We start from the raw sequence: 22798 nt of genomic DNA, 5'->3' as shown, positions 1-22798 counted from the left end.
CGTGGTATATTGGCCATATACCACAAACCCCTGAGGTGCCTTTATACTATTATAAACTGGTTAACAATGTAGTTAGAGCAGTAAAAATAAATGCTTTGTCATACCCGTGGTATACGGTCTGATATACCACGACCGTCAGCCAATCAGCATTCAGGGCTCGAACTACCGAGTTTATAAAGTGTTGTATAGTATTCTACATTAAACTCCAGTTAACTATATAATGATATAGGAAGTACTATAGTACTCTATATTAAATTGTGGTATGTAAGTTGTTGACAAAATGACATTTTTTGTAGAAAGAAAAGTTGGGAAACCTGAAAAGGGGCTGAGAGACGGGGCTGTCCCAGAATGACAAGTGCAGCCACATGGGGATACATTTTTTGGACACAGGGGTGGGTGTGTTAGTTTAATTTGGAATACGTTTTCATTTTCATATTGACCGCTGTAGCAGTGCAAATTGCATTTTAAACAAATAGGATAATGGCTCAATTAGCATTATTTAGAGACAGGGGGACTCATGCCCCTGGGCCCCTGTAATTCACACATAGCTTTGCATTACTTTACATTCTTCAGCGATTACCAATGAACTTTACTTGCTTTATTTTTTCTTAGATGTCTTCACAACTATTCAAACTGGCAAGTGTGTCACGACTCCGACCGAAGGACACTCCCCTTCCCTTTCGGGTGGCGCTCGTCGTCTCCGCCTACCAGCTGCCACTGATTATTTCCTCCCCCTCCTTATGTGTTGATTGAATGCACCTGTTTTGAGTTAGATAGTTAGTAGTAGGCTTTATTAGTCAGCCGGCCCGCCTGGTTCCTTGTGCGGGATTAATTATTGTGACCGTCTGTTTGGTGTACACGTCTATGGGTTTTGTGTTTTCCCATTTTGTGGGTTTTCCCTGGACAGTTTAAGTCCCCCTGTTTGGGGCATTTGTTTGTTCTTTACGCCCTGTGTTTTCGTGAGGGTTGGCTTATGTTCGCCGTTTCTCTGTACATTAAAATAGCACTCCCCTGAACTCTCTGCTTCCTGCGCCTGACTCCTCACCCACTACACTCAGATCGTTACATAGTGAATGAGTTTTAATTCAGTTCTGAATTATAATGAATGAAGGTCATTTTTCCACTTGAGAACTTTAACAAAAATACTCTGCAAGAAAAAAGTTAATTCCTGCTCATGGGGACCCATTCACAGATACAGGCTACAGCAATTTTTGAGAAACAGAAAACGCTCTTTTGAAAATAGGACAAATGTTGTCTGTACTGAGCCACAGTGAGAAGCTGGATGACATGCTCATTTTGCTCAGAAGTCAAATCATTTCACAGAGAAGTTATTGCTATAATTTAAACTGAACATCCTGTGAAGCTCCCTGCCCTGGTTTTGAAGGAGGTGTTGTCACAGACGTCGCTCAATCACTGATTCCTAGAAATATCCATGGGTGAACTCACGTCAAAAATAGGTGGATTAATGTGATTCAAATAGAAGTGACTTAAACAGCAGAGAAACCCTGCTGATAATCTTTGTGTGGTTGATTTAATAACAGAGTTGGTCAATGTGACAAATTTAGTTATAGTACTAATGGAATTACATTGGTCAAGTAACAAACAAGCCACCACATGACTCACAAGGCACAGCTAAACCATTGAATCATCCATAATTCAGCATACTAAATGTCATCATCCGGAAATATGACTTGGATGGAATGATACGTATTACTGGTGCTACCTGCCTGCGTACACTCAACAATGATATTCTCAAAGCTTTAAGTAAAGTGTGTTTTTGATTACTCCCCATCCCCTGAGCATCAGGAAAAGCTCAATTTAAACCCCATCAATTAATGAATCAATTATTTTTACTAGATGAGAGGTTTTCTATTAATTTCTAATTACTTTCAACTTTTGGGTAGCCTAGGTGTATACAGTATAAATACCAAACTGTGTACTTTAATGGGATCACTTTCTAACACTTGTCATGTGTAGTTTATAGGTTCAAATATCATAATATATAATAATAAATGCCATTTAGCAGACGCTTTTATCCAAAGCGACTTACAGTCATGTGTGCATACATTCTACGTATGGGTGATCCCGGGGATCGAACCCACTACCCTGGCGTTACAAGCGCCATGCTCTACCAACTGAGCTACAGAAGGACCACATCATCAAGCTATAAAACATGATAAAGGTCAAGTTGACACAATGTCACAAATCAACCTTTATGGGCCTTGACAGCACACCTGGATTGAGCTTGTAAAGTTGTTTTGTCTCCGTTGCTTGTCCTGACGCAGGTGATAATGATGGCAAGGAACAGGCTGAAAGCATCTGCTAAGCCTCCCCTGATGCTGGCTGGTGCAGAGGGAGAAAGAGGTTTATTACGATGTGACAGAGGGATAAGGCTTGAAACACTGACTGGGCTGGTATTTCAGCTGCTCTATTGTCCCCAAGCTGGACACGATCATTATCAGAGCCGGAGCAGCTGGCAAAGGTCACCATCAAACTGCAGCAACAAGGCCATACCCCAAGATCCCAATTATTATCACGCAGTTACGGGATGACTAGCTCTGTCATATTCATTACATACAGTGCCTTCAAAAAGTATTAGAACCCCTTAACTTTTCCATATTTTGCTGTGTTGCAGCCTGAATTTAAAATGGATTACATTTTGATTTTGTCACTGGCTTACACACAAATGTCAAAATGCAATTGTGTTTTCAGAAATGTTTACAAATTAATTAGAAATTAAAAGATGAAAAGTATTGAGTTAAGTATTATTCAACACCTTTGTTATGGCAAGCCTAAATAAGTTCAGGAGTAAAAATGTTCTTAACAAGTCACAAGTTGCATGGACTTACTGTGTTCGATAATAGTATTTAACATGACTTCTGAATGACTACCTCATCTCTGTATCCCACACATTAAATTATCTGTAGGGTCCCTCAGTCGAACATTGAATTTCAAACACAAATTCAACCACAAAGACCAGGGAGATTTTCCAATGCCTCACATTTAAGGGCACCTATTGGTAAAAAAAAGGGCACCTAAAATGTTTAAAAAGCAGACCTTGAATATCCCTTTGAGCAAAGTTGTAGTTACTAATTAAACTTTGTATCAATACACCCAGTCACTACAAAGATACAGGCGTCCTTCCTAACTCAGTTGCTGGAGAGGAAGAAAACCACGAAGGGATTTCACAACTAGGCCAATGGTGTCTTAAAAAACAGTTACGGTGTTTAATTGCTGTGATAGGATGGATAAACAACATCGTCGTTCCTACATAATACTGATCTAATTGACAGAGTGAAAGGAAGGAAGCCTGTACAGAATAAAAATATTCCAAGACATACATCCTGTTTGAAATAACAAGCTAAAGTAAAACTGCAAAAAAAATGGCAAAGAAATTAACTTTAATGTCTTGAATACAAAGCGTTATGTTTGAGGCAAATCCAACACTACACATCACTGAGTACCACTTCATATTTTCAAGCATGGTGGTCGCTGCATCATGTTATGGGTCGCTGCATCATGTTATGGGTATGCTTGTCATCGGCAAAGACTAGTTACATTTTTGGGATAAAAGGAAACGGAATAGAGCTAAGAAGTAAAATTCTAGAGGAAAACCTGGTTCAGTCTGCTTTCCAGACACTGGAAGACAAATGTACCTTTCTGCAGGACAACAACCTTACAGACTTACCCTGAAAGAAGTACAGCTGTAATCGCTGCCAAAAGGTAATTCTAACATTTGACTCAAAGGGTGTAAAGACTTTTGTAAATGAAATATTTCTGTATTTAATTTACTTAAAGTTCTGTTATTGTGTGGACACTATATAAATAATTACATGGAATATGTATTGTACTTACCTGCAGTATAGTATGTTTGCTATTCATGTGTATATGGTTATTGGCATTGGCCATGACCTTTCTCCTTTGAGGATCTGCACAATGCGACTCTACCACCTGCTGTATCGTTTTGCTGTATTTGTACATGGCTGTACACCTTTTATTTCTTAGGTTGAAAGTAAAGGAAAGTCATATTGAAATGTCTGTGGGCATTCCTTGTCAAGTTACTACAAGTTTTCACTTTGTCATTATGGGGTATTGTGTATAGATGGGTGAGAGAAAAACATCTATTTAATAAATGTTTTATTCAGGCTGTAACAACAAAATATGGAATAAGTCAAGGGGGTAGAATACTTTCTGAAATCACTGTAGGTTACATACGAGCCGAACATTTAGCATTTGTGCGATGATTCATGCAATTACAAACGAGTCATCGCATCTCTTAAGCTTTTTCTCATGGGTCCTTGCACTCTGTATGGCTTTAAAGTGGAACTGACAGCATTTTAACTACTTTGCAGAAATGAAACAAACAGACAATCATAACATCTGTGAAAAATATAAAATTCCCAGTTCATGATGACTGGTCTCAGACTACTAGACATAACATAGTAAATGTAAATCCAGGACACTCAAATTAGTATGATATGTTAAGTTTGGTATGGATACATAAGCTAGAAGGTTGCTTAATGCAAAAAAGAAAGGAGGTTGTTTGGTCGGGGTGGATGGGTTGGTGTACAATATGTAACATATTGTAACGATCGTCGTATGAAGGAGTGGACCAACACACAGCGTGGTAAGTGTTCATGATAAATGTAATACTCAAAACACTCAAAATAACAAAGATGGAAAACCGAAACAGTGCTGTCAGGTGTAGACACTAAACAGAAAACTACCCATAAAACCCAAACGAAAAAAGGACAACTATATATGATCCCCAATCAGAGACAACGATAGACAGCTGCCTCTGATTGGGAACCACACCAACATAGAAATAAAGAAACTATAATGCCCACCCTAGTCACACCCTGGCCTAACCAAAAGAGAGAATAAAAACCTCTATGGCCAAAGGTGCGAACTCCAGCCGCAAAACCTGACTAAGGGGAGGGTGCGGGTGAGCATCCCTTCACGGTGTCTCTGGTGCGGGACGTAGACCCCCCCCCCTCCGCCCGCAGATCCCTCCGCTTTGGTGGCGGCCCTGGCGCATGGACCTTCACTGGAGGAACCAGACCACCGATCATCACCGGAGGCCCCGGACTGGGTACCGTCGCTGCAGGCCCCGGATTGGGGACCGGCTCCGGCCTGTGGCACGTCGCCGGAAGCGCTGGACTGGGAACTGTCGTCGGAAGCTCTGGACTGTGGAGGCACACTGGAGACTTGATGCGTGGGCTGATGACACGCACCTCAAGGCTAGTGCCTTGAGAGGTCCAGCGCAGACCACTGGGACAGGACAGCCCCCACTCCGACATCAGAAGCATCTCTCCACCACAAACTGACAGGAAGGGGCCGGATTAACCAAGATGGGAGCTGTGGTGAAGCAATGTTTGAGGTGCCGGAATGCCTGGTCAGCAGTTGGAGACCACGTGAATGGAACCGTGGGCGAGGTGAGTGCAGACAGGGGGAAGCCTGGGTGCTGTGGATAAAGCAGTGATAGAAGTTGGTGAACCCCAGGAAGCGTTGTAGCTGCACCCTGGAAGTAGGCTGGGGCCAACCCACAACCACTCACCTTCCCGGGATCCATTTGCACACTCCATGCACCAATGATAAAACCCAGAAAAGGGATGGTGGAACGATGGAACTCACACTTCTCTGCATTTACAAACAGTTGGTTCTCCAGGAGGCATTGGAGAACCTGTCGGATATGGAGCACACATTCTTGGGTGGAACGGGAGAAGATGAGGATGTCATCTAGGTGTACAAAGACGAACCAGTTCAACATGTCACGGAGAACATCATTGACCAGAGCCTGGAACACAGCAGGGTCATTGCTAAGGCCAAATGGCATGACCAGATACTTGTAGTGCCCACTGGCCGTGATGAAGGCGGTCATTAGAACTTTTTTCTTAATTGAACCCATTAAATTATAGTTTGTTGTCATTAGGTCAAGTACAATACAACATTAATTACATTTCCATTGATCTGAAACAGCAGACCTATATTAATTTCTATATTCACCTATAAGAAAGCCTGTCCCTTTGAGAGTGACTGATGAACTTACAGCTAGCAGAAGCTTGCCGTGTTAATTAACCTAACTCTAGGTCAGCTCACCACCTGTGGCTGTGCAGGGAATCTCTGGTTGTCTAACATTATTCTAAATGTTTTGTCCTTCAATGTGCGTGAATGCAGGAACTGAGTACCGTGTTGTTTCCTGATGAAGTTGTTAATGTTTTAGTAATATTTGTCATTGTACAGTATTTTATGCTAGCTAAGAAACTAACGTTACTGTTAGTCACATTTGCCTGTCAGCTGACTAGCTAGCACCAATTTGTATGTTGTTTTTAAGTCACTGTATTTTTATAGCCGATGATAAATGTTTGTTATTGCTAAATATATGTGCCTTATTATAGGCGAGTCTACCCCCTGTTTTCATGATTTCTGGTAGATCAAAATAAATAAATTACATAATGTTTTTGGAATCATTCAGCAGTTTACCTAATTGAGTACTATTAGAAATGAATGTTGAAACTTCCATTTATATTCCTAAAACATAAGTTGAAAATGATGCTGTCACTGCTTCCCATTCACAATAACTTGATAAATCAAACAGTTTGTGATATAATAATAATAATAAATGCCATTTAGCAGACGCTTTTATCCAAAGCGACTTACATATTGAAAACCTAAACATAAAATGTACTACTTACACATACATGTGCCACAATAGTAATCATATTACTTTATTATTTTTTTAAACAAGCCCCTTGTAAACTGCATATGCACCAAAAACAGTTGTTTTGAAGTTGTAATTAATCACTCATTGATTAGTGGGGAAATCCAGTTGTATGTGCTGTTGAAACTAACACAACTCAAAAACCACATGGAAACTTACATCACTTGTTAGAGGACAACCAGCTGAAGACAACCGGCTACATTTTGGAGTGATGCATTTTGATTTGGTGGTTGCCAAAACAGAAAGAGACATAACACTTATTTGTCAGTCACTCATATTGATATCACATTGAAATAAATAGAATGAAAGAGGGGCCGGGATGCAGGTCCTGTTCAAACTAGCCTTACTAAAAAAAACATACGGAATAATATGTATCTCACTGGTTAGAGGACAACTTGTAGAAGACAACCAGCAACATTTTGGATTGTTGCATTTTGCTTTCAACTGGTCACCAACGCACAAAGGCAAACAACGCATATCAATTTGAAATCAATAGAGCAGGGGCCAACATTTGGGGTGCATGCACTGTTTAAACTAACACTATTCAAAGGACACACTGAATGAGAACAATTTTCAAAACACTGGTTAGAAGAGAATTTGCTGAACGCAGTCGTCTAAATTCTAGAATGTCGGATGGAAGTTTTGGCAGGCTGTCAAAACAGGAAAGGAAACAAATCAGTTGCTTTATTATTTAACTTTAACGAATCACGTCCCGACATAGCATATCAACAGTGACAAGTGTTGGCTGTTACGAATCCCTTTTGGCCCGACAGTCTAGGGGGGGATGGTAATGAGACCTGTAACAACTCATGCAAATTATAATTGTGACAAAGTAAAAGTGAGAACGAAATAACCAGGACAACTGAAATCTACCATCAAACTCAAGGTTTATTTGAAAACACACGGTAATGGGGGGGCAGGAAAAAGGGGCTGAGCTGGACCCAAGGAAAGAAACAATAAGTATTCAAAAACACCCCTAAACTAGACTAGCCTACTTTAACAACAGCTAACTAACCAAAAATACAGTGGGTGGTCCACCCAGTTCTAACTAGTGTATTTAACAAAGTCTACCTACGGGTAGTGTATGCCCATGGGTGACTTGTCTTGTTTCCCCCTTTTCCCACCAGTAAACAAACACATTATCCAAAAACAATACTCACAGGTGATGACAAAGTGCTATGGAGGTACTCAAACAAAAGAGAGGTCAATACACAAAGCGAGAGTGAAACAGCGAGACCTACAGACATGGCATTTACAGAGAGATTTAGCTCTAGAGCAAACTACTGACAGGGTTTTTAAACCAAGGGAAAGGAACTGTGATAGGGTAGGAAACAGGAGGAGGTGTGTCTTATGATTGATGATTGGATTGGTGACTGATTGGGGAGTGATGATTTTCACCTGTGAGGGGAGAAGGAGAGAAAACAACACAGGATACACACACACACAGGATACACACACAGGATACTGGTATCCGTAACAGCTGTTATTTGAATGATAGTTTGACGCTCAAATCCATGTATAGGTGCGTGGCCGGGAACTATTATACAGAGCGCATCACACATTTTCCTTACCATTTGAGTTTGATGATAGTAGAAGTCCTAAGACAGCCAGCGCATATAACTAAATCAACTGTACAAAACCAATGATATTGATCTGTTTCAAGCAATTTTGTGTCATGGTGATTAGCATAAACTTTTATTCTTACATCACTAATCTAAGGTAAAAAAGGATGTGCAATTACACTCAACCGATGTGGTCAAAATGTGATTAACACATATAGTACCAGTCAAAGGTTTGGTCATACCTACTAATAATAATAATATATATAATAATAACTCATTCAAGGGTTTTTCTTAAATTTTTCTACTTTATACATTGTAGAATAATAGTGAAGACATTAAAACTATGAAATAACCAAATATTTTAGATTCTTAAAAGTAGCCACCCTTTGCCTTGATGATAGCTTTGCACACTCTTGGCATTCTCTCAACCAGCTTCATGAGGAATGCTTTTCCAACAGTCTTGAAGGAGTTCCCACATATGCTGAGCACTTGTTGGCTGGTTTTCCTTCACTCTGCGGTCCAACTCCTCCCAAACCATCTCAATTGGGTTGAGGTCGGGTGATTGTGGAGGCCTGGTCATCTGATATTTTATTTATTTAACTAGGCAAGTCAGTTAAGAACAAATTCTTATTTACAATGACAGCCTAGGAGCATTGGGTTAACTGCCTTGTTTGGGGGCAGAACAACAGATTTTTACCTTGTCAGCTCGGGGATTCAATCCAGCAACCTTTTGGTTACTGGCCCAACGCTCTGACCACTAGGCTTCCTGGTGCCACTGATACAGCATTCCATCACTCTCCTTGGTCAAATAGCCCTTACACAGCTTGGATGTGTGTTTTGGGTCATTGTCCTGTCGAAAAACAAATGATAGTCCCACTAAGCGCAAACCAGATGGGATGGCGTATCGCTGAAGAATGCTGTGGTAGCCATGCTGGTTAAGTGTGAATTTAATTCTAAATAAATCACAGACAGTGTCATCAGCAAAGCACCCCCACACTATCACACCTCCTCCTCCATGCTTCACTGTGGGAACCACACATGTGGAGATCACCCATTCACCTACTCTGCGTCTCACAAAGCCACGGCGGTTGGAATAAAAAACAATCTAATGTCCATTGCTAGTGTTTCTTGGCCTAAGCAAGTCTCTTCTTATTATTGGTGTCCTTTGGAAGTGCTTTCTTTGCAGCAATTCAACCATGAAGGCCTGATTCACATAGTCTCCTCTGAACAGTTGATGTTGAGATGTGTATGTTACTTGAACTTGTGAAGCATTTATTTGGGCTGCAATCTGAGGTGCAGTTAACTCTAATGAACTTGTCCTCTGCAGCATAGGTAACTCTGGGTCTTCCTTTCCTGTGGTGGTCCTCATGAGAGCCAGTGTCATCATAGCCCTTGACGGTTTTTGCGACTGCACTTGAAGATACCTTTAAAGTTATTGAAATGTTCTGTATTGACTGACCTTCAAAGTAATAATGGACTGTTGTTTCCTTAGCTTTTTTGAGCTGTTCTAGCCATAATATGGACTTGGTCTTTTACCAAATAGGGCTATCTTCTGTATACCACCCCTACCTTGTCACAACACAACTGATTGTCTCAAACACATTAAGAAGGAAAGAAATTCCACAAATGAACTTTTAACATGGCACACCTGTTAATTGAAATGCATTCCAGGTGACTACCTCATGAAGCTGGTTGAGAGATGCCAAGAGTGTGCAAAGCTGTCATCAAGGTAAAGGGTGGCTACTTTGAAGAATCTCAAATATAAAATATATTTTGATTTGTTTAACACTTTTTTGGTTAATACATTATTCCTTTTGTGTTATTTCATAGTTTTGATGTCTTCACTATTATTCCACAATGTAGAACATAGTACAAATAAAGAAAAACCCTTGAATTAGTAAGTAGGTGCAAACATTTGACTGTTACTGTACTTGTCCACATACAGGAAATTAGCACAATATGAAATAATATAATATGTACAAATAAATTAACATTTCAATGTATGATGATAGTGTACACATATAGTATTTCTCACTAGTTTACCCATTTACATTTACTAAATGCTCTTATGCACAATTTAACCAGGCGCTCTAGAAAGATCTCCCACACTGACAATCACCCTGCCTACATACTGTATTATAACCTGTCAAGCCATAGTACTGATATTATTCTATTCATTGTTATTTCAGACCACATTGTATGAACACTACATTTGAATAAATACAGCTTTATTGGACAATTTCAATGCCAAACTTTAAAAAAATTGTTAAACTGCAATCAAGATTAAAGACTGAGGAACAGCCTCTCTCACACATCTCCTGAGCACATACTTTATCTTTGCCCAGTCACACCAGTGATAATTCCCTGAGCTTCTCAACCTCTTCAACGCACCATTACAATATTAAGAGTGATTCCAGACAAGTTAATTTGCAACATGACCAATAGAAAATTTAAATTAGGTTTTGGAACCAGGATTTTCTTATATGATCCTATAGGATTCCAATACAAGAATCCAATAGAAAGATCCTATCAGATTTTGGAACCAGTCCTATTGTACTTAGCTAAATTCATATAGCCTATTCATATAGCCTAAAATCACCATGGCCTGTTTATTGCCTTACCTCCCTTATCCTACCTCATCTGCACACATTGTATATAGACTTTTTCTACTGTACTATTGACTGTATGTTTTTTTATTCCATTTGTAACTCTGTGTTGTTGTATGTGTCGAACTGCTTTGCTTTATCTTGGACAGGTCACAGTTGTAAATGAGAACTTGTTCTCAACTAGCCTACCTGGTTAAATAAAGGTGAAATTAATAAATAAATAAATAAATAAATAAATATAGGCTAGGTCCCAAAATCTGATAGGATTTTCTAGGTAGGATTTCTGATAGGATTTTTTTGAGTAGGGCTTCCTGTGTTATTCATCAGCCTAAATATGTAATATCATTATTGGAGAGATTCCACACGTCTAGACTATCGTCAGCTAATTTACTTGTCATCTGAGGATTTTGCACTTTCAATCACAACGTGACCAATTCTAGATTTCTTAGATGGTTTGCAAATTCTTTGCTCATCATGAATCTGAAAGTTTAGCTAAGCATTGCTATAAGGCAATGTCAGGCTAAGTAGAAAAAGTGCTAAAAGTCAAGTGGAAGGTGATACCAAATACATGTTCTATGGATATGCAGTGGACCCTGGTTCATCAACGACTAATTAATAAATCACAGTGCCTAGGAAAGGAGCTCCTTAAGCCGATACAGCAGCCCTTGATGGCCAGCTGGTGTCAAAGCATTTTATTTGTTACAGGTTGACAAAAGAAAAAATCCTCATCATTTCTCAGGCTGAAAGTTTGGTATGGTTTGACCGATTTGAACAGCAGAATTTGTATTTCAGTGCAGGAGAAGAATAGCCTGGTGAACCCAGAATGAATGCTACGTGAGAAGGAAGAGGAGAGCCACATTCCTTTCTACATGCTGAGAATGTCACGTATTTAACAGCATAATTAGAGCCACTTCATCACTGTGACCCTCAGCGGCCAGCCAGTCAGATAAACAATAGATAACACATCCCCATCAGCATGCTCTGAATTCTAACACGGCCCAATTAATCAAAAGAGAATGTTCAAGTTGAGTGGTTTATTTATTAGTCTTACATAATGCAGATCATGTATTCACTTGTAATTTTCATAATTACTTAGAAAAACTGTTTATATGACGATATACCTAGGCAACAAAATGACAGAGAATGATGAATCACAGTAGTAATACTGTAGAGCTTTTGCAGTATAATCTTTACAGTATATGATTTCACAGTCTTGTGTTTTTTTTATTCACATCCCATTGAAAGTTTAGACTATTTCAATATTTGAATATATTTCCTTCAAACTGATTTCTGAATACAGACGTATGAATGGGTAGGAGGATGATATCCAATAAGACATGCACTTTGTATCTCTTAAAGCAAGCAGTGACTCAGTCTGGGTGCGTGCCTGTGTGTGTGTGTGCCTGTGTGTGCCTGTGTGTGCCTGTGTGTGTGTGTGTGTGCCTGTGTGTGTGTGTGTGCCTGTGTGCGTGAGAGAGAGAGAGAGAGAGAGAGAGAGAGAGAGAGAGAGAGAGAGAGAGAGAGAGAGAGAGGAGAGAGAGAGAGAGCAGCTCTCTGTCCGTAACAATGAAAGCAAGGTTGCATTTTTGTTGCAATGCAATTTCGCCATTCCTTCAAATATAATTGTTTTCTTACATTCTAGTACACAAACAAAGAGACCCTGACCTTGCATACAACTGTAGTTAACACTTTGGAGAAATGTTTTCCTTTTATGATCAGCTTATGTGGTGCAAGGCAATGAACTACCACTTGCTTTCTGGTATGTTCCTCTGGTACATTCCTTACGTCAATCACATATACTGTATGTTCCCACCACACTAAATGTTTCTATGTCCATTGGAGTAAAACAATACTCCAACTACTAATCTGTTGCTTGCACACACAACAAAGCTTCCTGAAGTGAGACATTTGTCCAGAAAGCTTGAAGAAATGGCTTTATGGGCTTCTATTCAACACCTGACCTGACCCCAAAGCAAAGAGGTAATTTCATGAAGACCTCCTCTTTTTCCCTTCATCAGTGGTTATCTTATGAGTAATAAACAGTGCCATATATATACATACATGTGTATAAGGCTCTGGTAATAACAGTTCACCACATAAATTGAATCAAAACAATATACAATGAGGCCATAATTGAGTTTGTTTTATTTGATGAATTAAAGGATCTACCCACTAAGGACAGTTATAGCACAGGAGGACATGACCAATTTTAATAATAACAAGGTATTGAATTGCATGACAATAACACCCTACACAGACATCATGTTAGTGTGCTATCTGAATGAACTCCTGCATCCTACGAACAGTCTCTCGTCAATTCAACATCTCATGAATAGAATAACCTGCTAAAAGTATTTTCTATAGAGAGTAAGTTCACTGATTCAAATGAGTGAAAACAAATTGATAATTTATTTCCTCCATAATGGAGATCATGGGGGGATTGACGATCTGTATTTATCTCGCAGGTACAAAGTGGAGAGTGAAGCAGTACAGCTCCCTCACATGAGTGCTACGTGTTACATATTTATGATAAATTATGAGAAGGCAGCACAAGTTATTAAAGACGGCCTCCAGTCTCCTTTTCACCTCATTTATCATGTGATTTACTTGAACTTTCGCAGGCGTAAGATCGAAGGGCAGGCATTATGTTGCATAAGTGGACATGTACTATGCTGGCTTATACTAGCTCGGTCAAAAACACACACACATCACCGTTTGAACAATGGGCTACACAGACGTCTCTGACAGCGAGAGCAGCTTTGTGTCTAACTACATCGCAAGGAAGATTTGCTTCCCTATAGGAAGATCTGGAGAGAGAATTCCAACAAATCCAACCATATACACTACATGACCAAAAGTATGTGGACCTGCTCGACGAACAACTCATTCCAAAATCATGGGCATTAATATGGAGTTGGTCCCCCCTTTGCTGCTATAACAGCCTCCACTCATCTGGAAGGCTCTCCGCTAGATGTTGGAACAATGCTGTGGGGACTTGCTTCCATTCAGCCACGAGCAATAATGAGGTCAGCACTGATGTTGGGCGATTAGGTCTGGCTCGCAGTCTGCATTCCAATTAATCCCAAAGGTGTTTGATGGGGTTGAGGTTAGGGCTCTGTGCAGGCCTGTCAAGTTCTTCCACAACGATCTCAACAAACCATTTCTGTACGGACCTCACTTTGTGAACAGGGGAATTGTCATGCTGAAACAGTAAAGTGCCTTCCTCAAAATGTTTGAAGCACACAAATGTCTAGAATGTCATTGTATACTGTAGCGTTAAGATTTCCCTTCACTGAAATTAAGGGGCCTAGCCCAAACCATGAAAAACAGCCCCAGACCATTATTCCTCCTCCACCAAACTTTACAGTTGGCAATATGCATTGGGCAGGTAGCATTCTCCTGGCATCCGCCAAACCCAGATTGGTCCATCGGACTGCCAGATGGTGAAGCATGATTCATCAATCCAGAGAATGTGTTTCTACTTCCCCAGAGTCCAATGGTGGCGAGCTTTACACCCCTCCAGTCGACACTTGGCGTTCAGCATGCTGCTCGGCCATGGAAACCCATTTCATGAAGCTCCCGACAAACAGTTCTTGTGCTGACGTTGCTTCCAGAAATAGTTTGGAAATCGGTAGTGAGTGTTGCAACCGAGGACAGATGATTTTTATGCGCTACGCGCTTCAGCACTAAACGGTTCTGTTCTGTGAGCTTGTGTGGTCTACCACTTTCCGGCTGAGCTGTTGTTGCTCTTAGACTTTTACCCTTCACAATAACAGCACTTACAGTTGTCCGGGGCAGCTTTAGCAGGGCATACATTTGACGAGCTGACTTGTTGGAAAGGTGGCATCCTATGATGGTGCCACATTGAAAATCACTGAGCTCTTCAGTAAGGCCATTCTACTGCCAATGTTTGTCTATGGAGATTGCATGGCTGTGTGCTCGATTTTATACACCTGTCAGCAACGGTTGTGGCTGAAATAGCCAAATCCATTAATTTGACGGGGTGTCCACATACTTTTGTTTAGATAGTGTATGTTCGAGGAGTTGGCTTCTAGTGACAAAGAAGATGTGATTTCGGGAAATAAAGTTCAATGACTACCCTGCGACATATCTGAATGCTATGTAACCTTATGCAGCCGAGCTACCATCATGATAGCTATCTAACGTTAGCTTGCTAAATGTATCTCTAGCTAGCAGAGAAGCAGCAGAAGAGAGAGGAGAAGCACATCTGGCAAAGAGAATCTGAGTAGGGGGAGAAAACTGGGGCACATGTCGTGGTATTTATAACCAAAGGGAGAGACTGTATTCTTCAAAACAACTATTTATAAGATTTGCCAAAATGAAGCAATCAGTAACAACCACTCAACAGTGCATCGTTAGGAAAGCTCAATTAAAAGAGTTGTCTCTCTCCTCTTATAGAAAAAGAACAACCTATTTTGTCGACGTGGCAGTTTGGCAGATCGGTGGAAACAGGGACGGAACATGGTGTGTAAATGCTGATTTAGCTTGTCTGTGCAGATTAAGATAGCTTACGTTGCCACCATTGACCCTTCCTTCCTGCATGTTTCCACACATCTAAGTTCCTGTAGATTGCCACATACTACAGTCACACCCAAATGGCTCTTATCTGTAGGCCCTGACCCATGACTATGTCACACAAGACGAACCTGTATCAGCAAAATACTAACAGAAACAACAGACAATTCTCCAAGTAAAACAGCATAGTATGACTAATTAAACAGTATAGTATGTCATTATTATTTTATTTCCCCCGCACACATCCCAATGGGCTTGCCTTGTGATGCTGCTCCATCAACTACAACAAACAAATTCCATGAAACTGGTATTTTGGAGAGCTGAGTGCATTCCTTGTTGTTGCCCATTGTCTACTAGAGACGCTGAGACGCCCACCTTTAGACATCCATCTGGACCAGCGTCATGACAGGGGGAGCCTCTGCCACCTTGGCCTTGCGGTGTAGCAGGTTGGCCAGGCTCCTGAAGGAGGGTTTGGCGTGCAGCAGCTCTTTGAGGCCTGCACGGTACTCACGGCGGATTATGCAGTAGAGCACAGGGTTGAGGCAGCTGTTGGTGTGAGCCAGACACACAGTCAGCGGGAAGGTGTAGTTCTGGACGTTGTAATATGCGTTGCTGAAGTGCACCAGGTCAAACTTAATCAGCGCGCCCCACAGCGTCAGCGCCTGGTTGGGCAGCCAGCACAAGAAAAAGGACAGAACCACGATGGCCACCGACTTGGTTACTTTGGACCGGCGCTTGTGGCGGCCTTCCGAGCCCTCTGAGCTGGCCGCTCCACTAATGCGTTGGCTCAGCACAAAGCGCAGCAGCAGCAGATAGCACACAGTGATGACCACCAAGGGAATAACAAAGCCCAGCAGTACTTTCTGTAGCTGGTACAGCCCCAGGAGCAGCTGAGGGTCCCAGCTGCCTGACTCAGGGAATCGCACCAAACACAGTTCCTCATCGTATAGCTGGGCACTGGTGGAGTAGATGGCATGAGGCAGGGTGGCTAGCAGCGACACTACCCAGATGCCCAGGCTGATCCACTTGGCGCTGGCTGCCGCCGTCCGCCTGCTGTGCATCTTGAGGGCTGAGGTCACTGCGTAGTATCGAGCCACACTCATGGCAGTCAGGAAGAAGACGCTGGCGTACATGTTCATGATGGTCACAGAGCTGATGATCTTACACATTACCTTGCCAAAGGGCCAGCGGAAGTCCAGAGCCGTGTCAATAGCCCAAAAGGGGAGCGTGAGAACAAACTGCAGGTCGGTGAGAGCCAAGCCCATTACAAAGCAGTTGATTGAGGACTGCGTCTGACTGTGGCGTGAGTGAAGCAGGTAGAGTGCCAGAGAGTTCCCCACTAGCCCCAGTGCACACACGACAGAGTACACCAGAGCTATCATTACACGCACTGTGATGCTGGAACCATCTCCCTGTAGCTCCAGTATAGATTCCTTGCTTAAGAAGTGTAGCCAGCAGCGCAGCGACAGGTTGCCGGTAGAGCCACCATAACCCAGTCCTGCATTATCCTCCAGTACTTGCTCACACACCTCTGGAACCAGGGTCTGTGCACTGTCATTTGGTTGCATGGCTAACTTATTCATTCACAAATCACTCAGCATGGCATGTTGGAGACCTCTTATGCTCAGGAGTAGAACTTGGTAGGAGATGCCACATTCATGATGAGGGGGAAAAAAGCAACCTACACGTTACTTAGAACGTACCTGTCCTATTAATTCTCTCTGTGGAGCTGTCGTTTTGCTGAATCCAAGTTGTTCTCCACTGTATAGGTCTGTCCTCTGTAACATGTATCGTCTCTCATTCACTTCACTGAGCTCGGTGGAAGCACTTCTCATTCTTTTATAGATTCCGCAGGCGCGCGCAAGGTTCAGGCTCGTAATCCCCACCACAGCTTCTCGCCTGTCTTCATTAGAAACAACCCAGATAATGCCATGGTCGTCCTGCAATTCATCATAAATACATCTTAATACGTTCTGACATTTGAATTTAAATTTTGTTTGCTGTGTGTCTTCAATTTGGTTGGTGTGAGTAAATGTGTCATGGGGTGAGCTCCGTGGCGTTATTGAATTAATTTGGGATTAAACAAAACAAACAACACATTAATTCCCTGAACTGGCCTCTCATCCTCAGAATAAACAGAGATATTATCAGCCTTGACTCAAGGTATTTTAACTTCTACTTCTCTTTTTCTCAGCGCTTGAAATGTGTTGGAACAGAGAGTATGGGGAGAGAAAATAGGCGGCACACTGTTAGCCTACTGCTCAAGTTATTACCGCTGGGATCAAATTGGACAAATTGGGAAAATTAACAGATATAACCAATTAAAAAATAATCATTTACCAGCTCTTTATAGTTGTTTTACAAAGGGCAACAACAGCAAAAATACCAATATTGTTTCCAACTGACTCAATTCTTTAACTCTCAGGCAAGGTTAATCATCAAAAGAGCATGCTTTTACAGAATGACCTGTTCTTTAACCCCCTATCCACAACAACCCTTGCAGCTGATAGGCATCAATTGACCGAGTCTAGGCACGAATGTGATTGACTGGGTTTTAACCCAGGTCGTCTGTGTGCCACAAGACTGTATTAGCCTGCTGACCTAAAGCCTAGGCATTACATTAGCTTGGGGAGCTAACACAAGTTTTCAGGTCTCATGGCACATGAGCATGGTTTGCTTAACCACTTTCGTTACACTTAGAAATCAGACAGTCATGGGACTAGGGATTAATAGCAGGTGTTTAGAAGGATAAAGCTGTCATATTATTTCATCTGAAATGTTTTCCTGGGGCACCTTGGCAGATTCTCTCCAGTGGTTTCAGACAGCTCATAGACTAGACGTAAGAGAATACATGTAAATCCAGTTTCTCAAATGAGTATGATATGTTACTTTTGACATGGTTACATAAAGACAGAAGGTTACTTAAGGCAAAAACGAAAGGAGGGTGGTTGGTCAGGGTGGGTGGGCGTATAATGCGAACATCTGGCAACCCAAAGGTTGCATGTTTGAATTTCATTTACATTTACATTTACATTTAAGTCATTTAGCAGACGCTCTTATCCAGAGCGACTTACAAATTGGTGCATACACCTTATGGCATCCAGTGGAACAGCCACTTGCATCTAAATCTTTTTTTTTTTTGGGGGAGGGAAGGGGGGAGAAGGATTACTTACCCTTACTTACCCTATCCTAGGTATTCCTTGAAGAGGTGGGGTTTCAGGTGTCTCCGGAAGGTGGTGATTGACTCCGCTGTCCTGGCGTCGTGAGGGAGTTTGTTCCACCATTGGGGGCCAGAGCAGCGAACAGTTTTGACTGGGCTGAGCGGGAACTGTACTTCCTCAGTGGTAGGGAGGCGAGCAGGCCAGAGGTGGATGAACGCAGTGCCCTTGTTTGGGTGTAGGGCCTGATCAGAGCCTGGAGGTACTGAGGTGCCGTTCCCCTCACAGCTCCGTAGGCAAGCACCATGGTCTTGTAGCGGATGCGAGCTTCAACTGGAAGCCAGTGGAGAGAGCGGAGGAGCGGGGTGACGTGCGAGAACTTGGGAAGGTTGAACACCAGACGGGCTGCGGCGTTCTGGATGAGTTGTAGGGGTTTAATGGCACAGGCAGGGAGCCCAGCCAACAGCGAGTTGCAGTAATCAAGACGGGAGATGACAAGTGCCTGGATTAGGACCTGCGCCGCTTCCTGTGTGAGGCAGGGTCGTACTCTGCGGATGTTGTAGAGCATGAACCTACAGGAACGGGACACCGCCTTGATGTTAGTTGAGAACGTCAGGGTGTTGTCCAGGATCACGCCAAGGTTCTTAGCGCTCTGGGAGGAGGACACAATGGAGTTGTCAACCGTGATGGCGAGATCATGGAACGGGCAGTCCTTCCCCGGGAGGAAGAGGAGCTCCGTCTTGCTGAGGTTCAGCTTGAGGTGGTGATCCGTCATCCACACTGATATGTCTGCCAGACATGCAGAGATGCGATTCGCCACCTGGTCATCAGAAGGGGGAAAGGAGAAGATTAATTGTGTGTCGTCTGCATAGCAATGATAGGAGAGACCATGTGAGGTTATGACAGAGCCAAGTGACTTGGTGTATAGCGAGAATAAGAGAGGGCCTAGAACAGAGCCCTGGGGACACCAGTGGTGAGAGCGCGTGGTGAGGAGACAGATTCTCGCCACGCCACCTGGTAGGAGCGACCTGTCAGGTAGGACGCAATCCAAGCGTGGGCCGCGCCGGAGATGCCCAACTCGGAGAGGGTGGAGAGGAGGATCTGATGGTTCACAGTATCGAAGGCAGCCGATAGGTCTAGAAGGATGAGAGCAGAGGAGAGAGAGTTAGCTTTAGCAGTGCGGAGCGCCTCCGTGATACAGAGAAGAGCAGTCTCAGTTGAATGACTAGTCTTGAAACCTGACTGATTTGGATCAAGAAGGTCATTCTGAGAGAGATAGCGGTAGAGCTGGCCAAGGACGGCACGCTCAAGAGTTTTGGAGAGAAAAGAGAGAAGGGATACTGGTCTGTAGTTGTTGACATCGGAGGGATCGAGTGTAGGTTTTTTCAGAAGGGGTGCAACTCTCGCTCTCTTGAAGACGGGAGGGACGTAGCCAGCGGTCAGGGATGAGTTGATGAGCGAGGTGAGGTAAGGGAGAAGGTCTCCGGAAATGGTCTGGAGAAGAGAGGAGGGGATAGGGTCAAGCGGGCAGGTTGTTGGGCGGCCGGCCGTCACAAGACGCGAGATTTCATCTGGAGAGAGAGGGGAGAAAGAGGTCAGAGCATGGGGCAGTGTGAGCAGAATCAGCGGTGTCGTTTGACTTAGCAAACGAGGATCGGATGTCGTCGACCTTCTTTTCAAAATGGTTGACGAAGTCATCTGCAGAGAGGGAGGAGGGGGGAGGATTCAGGAGGGAGGAGAAGGTGGCAAAGAGCTTCCTAGGGTTAGAGGCAGATGCTTGGAATTTAGAATGGTAGAAAGTGGCTTTAGCAGCAGAGACAGAGGAGGAAAATGTAGAGAGGAGGGAGTGAAAGGATGCCAGGTCCGCAGGGAGGCGAGTTTTCCTCCATTTCCGCTCGGCCGCTCGGCTGCCCGGAGCCCTGTTCATCACGGCCAACTATAGCATTTGAGCTAATTATCAACTTTTCAACTACTTACTACTTTTTAGCTACTTTGCAACTACTTAACAAGTTATCTAACCCTTCCCCTAATGCTAACCTTAACCCTTGTATCTAACCCTAACCCTTTAAACTAACTCCTAAACTTAACCCTAACCCCTAGCCTAGCTAATGTTAGCCACTTAGCTAATGTTATCCACAACAAATTGCAATTCATAACAAATCATTCATTTAGCATATTCTTAACATATTGTATGTTTTGCTCATTTGTAGCATATTGTACGTTTAGCAAATTCGTAACATATCGTACGAAATGGATGATGGACATCCACAAATTAATACATACCATAAGAAACGTAACATATTGTATTATACTAAATGGAGTGTCTCAGATTTACGTACAGAATAATACGCAATGCTCTGAGACCAGGATGTTTCAGAAGGTAGAGATGAAAGTGGTCATCATGAGTGAAACTATGGATTCATTCTGAGAATAAATAAGGGATTTCATTTACATTTTTTCAACTAAAAGCTGATAGATATACAACCGATGACAACCAATAGACCAGGGGTGTCAAACTCAAATACCCAGTGGGCCAAAATGTAAAACCTGAACAAAGTCACGGGCCAACATTGAACAAATGAACCTTTTAATATGGACCCAAACAAGTTTTGCTTTAACATTGAATATGGAACAAGCATCGCTTATTACCATACAATATATAATTTAATAGTGGAGACATGCAAAATCGAATTTCAAATGAAAAAACACATCAATGGCATTCATTTATTAAATAAATAAAATTTAAATAAAAATTGTATGCCTCTTTTCTATTTGCAGCCTTCTAATTTAAATACCAAAATCAACTTTTTCCACTGGCTAATAATTTTACAAATAAAATTATAATAAATCAATCAACCATTCAAGCCCATGCCTTGTAGCAAGAAAAAGTGCATAAAGAAAATGTTAATTATTGCACACTGGTCTAATCTGATGTGCCCAAGCCAGATACCTGGCATCTCTTCTTGGATGCTAGTTCATCAATGTCTGGGCTCAAGCTCTGAGCTGAAGAAATCCTCAGTATCGAGCGAAGATGTTCATCAGTCAGACGTCTCCTGTGAGTTGTTTTGGTCATCTTCATCGAGGAGAAAAGTTGCTCGCATAGATAAGTGCTGCCGAACATGGAGAGCATCTGAGCAGCTTGGGTGCGGAGCTGAGGCATTGTGTCAGGGATGAACCGTGGAAACTGTGCGGTGCCCACAGCATCATACTTTGACTTCAGCGTGTCGTTGCACTGGAGTTCAATCAGCTCCATTTGGATGTTGGTTGGTGCATTTTCCACATCAACTGCGAAGGGATTACTAAGCAGTTCAAACTTGCATTTCTGGGCATCGAAGTCGGCAAATCGCCGGCTAAACTCAGCGGCGAGAACACTGAGTTTTTCAGCAAACTGTGCGCATGGGAACACAGCGGTAGAGATCTGCGCTTTTATGGATTGGCAGCAGGGAAAATGGCAAGGGTTTCCTTGCAGCATCTGATTCTCCCACAGGCACAGTTTAGTTTTGAAGGCCCTCACTGCAGCGTACATGTCTGTGATGATGCGCCCCGCCCCTGAAGCTGCAGGTTCAGCGCATCGAGATGGCTTGAGATGTCACAGAGAAAGGCCAGCTCACACAGGAACTTTTGCTCCCGGAGCTCTGCTGTATCCTTCCCTTTGGTTTCCAGGAATTGACATATTTCCTCACGCAGCTCGAAACATCTGTTCAGTACTTTTCCTCTGCTTAGCCATCTCACCTCTGTGTTACGGCACGTCTGCATATTCCGAACCACACTCCTCCAGAAAAGATTTAAACTGGCGGTGATTTAGACCTTTGGCTCTTATAAAGTTAACTACCTGTGTTACTGTGGTCATAACATGTTCCATCTTTAGGGCTTTGGCACACAGTGCTTCCTGATGTATGATGCAGTGGTAAACAGTTAGCTCACCTGCACAGTTCTCTTCCCGCATCTTCTCCCGAACCATGCCCACCAGTCCACTCTTTTTACCGCACATCGCTGGCGCACCATCTGTCGTTAATCCAACGAGTTTATCCCACGGCAGCTTTATTTCAGTTACACATTTGGAAACCTCCTCAAAGATTTCCTTTCCTGTGGTTGTGCCATGCATTGATTTGAATCCTAATAGCTCCTCCGTAACACACAGATTTGAGTCCACTCCACAGATGAAGACTGACAGCTGAGCAGTATCAGATGCATCGCAGCTCTCATCCACAGCGA

General features: G+C 42.6%; 1 protein-coding gene across 1 annotated transcript; it reads right to left on the bottom strand.

The window, feature by feature from the left end:
- Positions 1-11924: 11924 nt before the first annotated feature.
- LOC118358738 (relaxin-3 receptor 1-like) lies at positions 11925-17217 on the bottom strand. The gene has a single exon (XM_035736669.2). It carries the CDS (start codon positions 17006-17008, stop codon positions 15803-15805), a length of 1206 nt encoding a protein of 401 aa, XP_035592562.1. The 5' UTR covers positions 17009-17217; the 3' UTR covers positions 11925-15802.
- Positions 17218-22798: the final 5581 nt, after the last annotated feature.

The sequence above is a fragment of the Oncorhynchus keta genome, chromosome 26, assembly GCF_023373465.1.
Source record: "Oncorhynchus keta strain PuntledgeMale-10-30-2019 chromosome 26, Oket_V2, whole genome shotgun sequence".
NCBI lineage: Eukaryota > Metazoa > Chordata > Actinopteri > Salmoniformes > Salmonidae > Oncorhynchus > Oncorhynchus keta.
This window is presented reverse-complemented; position numbering and strand designations above follow the sequence as displayed.

Bases quoted from the DNA above. Each gene is read 5' to 3' on its own strand.
- LOC118358738 (XM_035736669.2), bottom strand. From the start codon at position 17,008: ATGAATAAGTTAGCCATGCAACCAAATGACAGTGCACAGACCCTGGTT.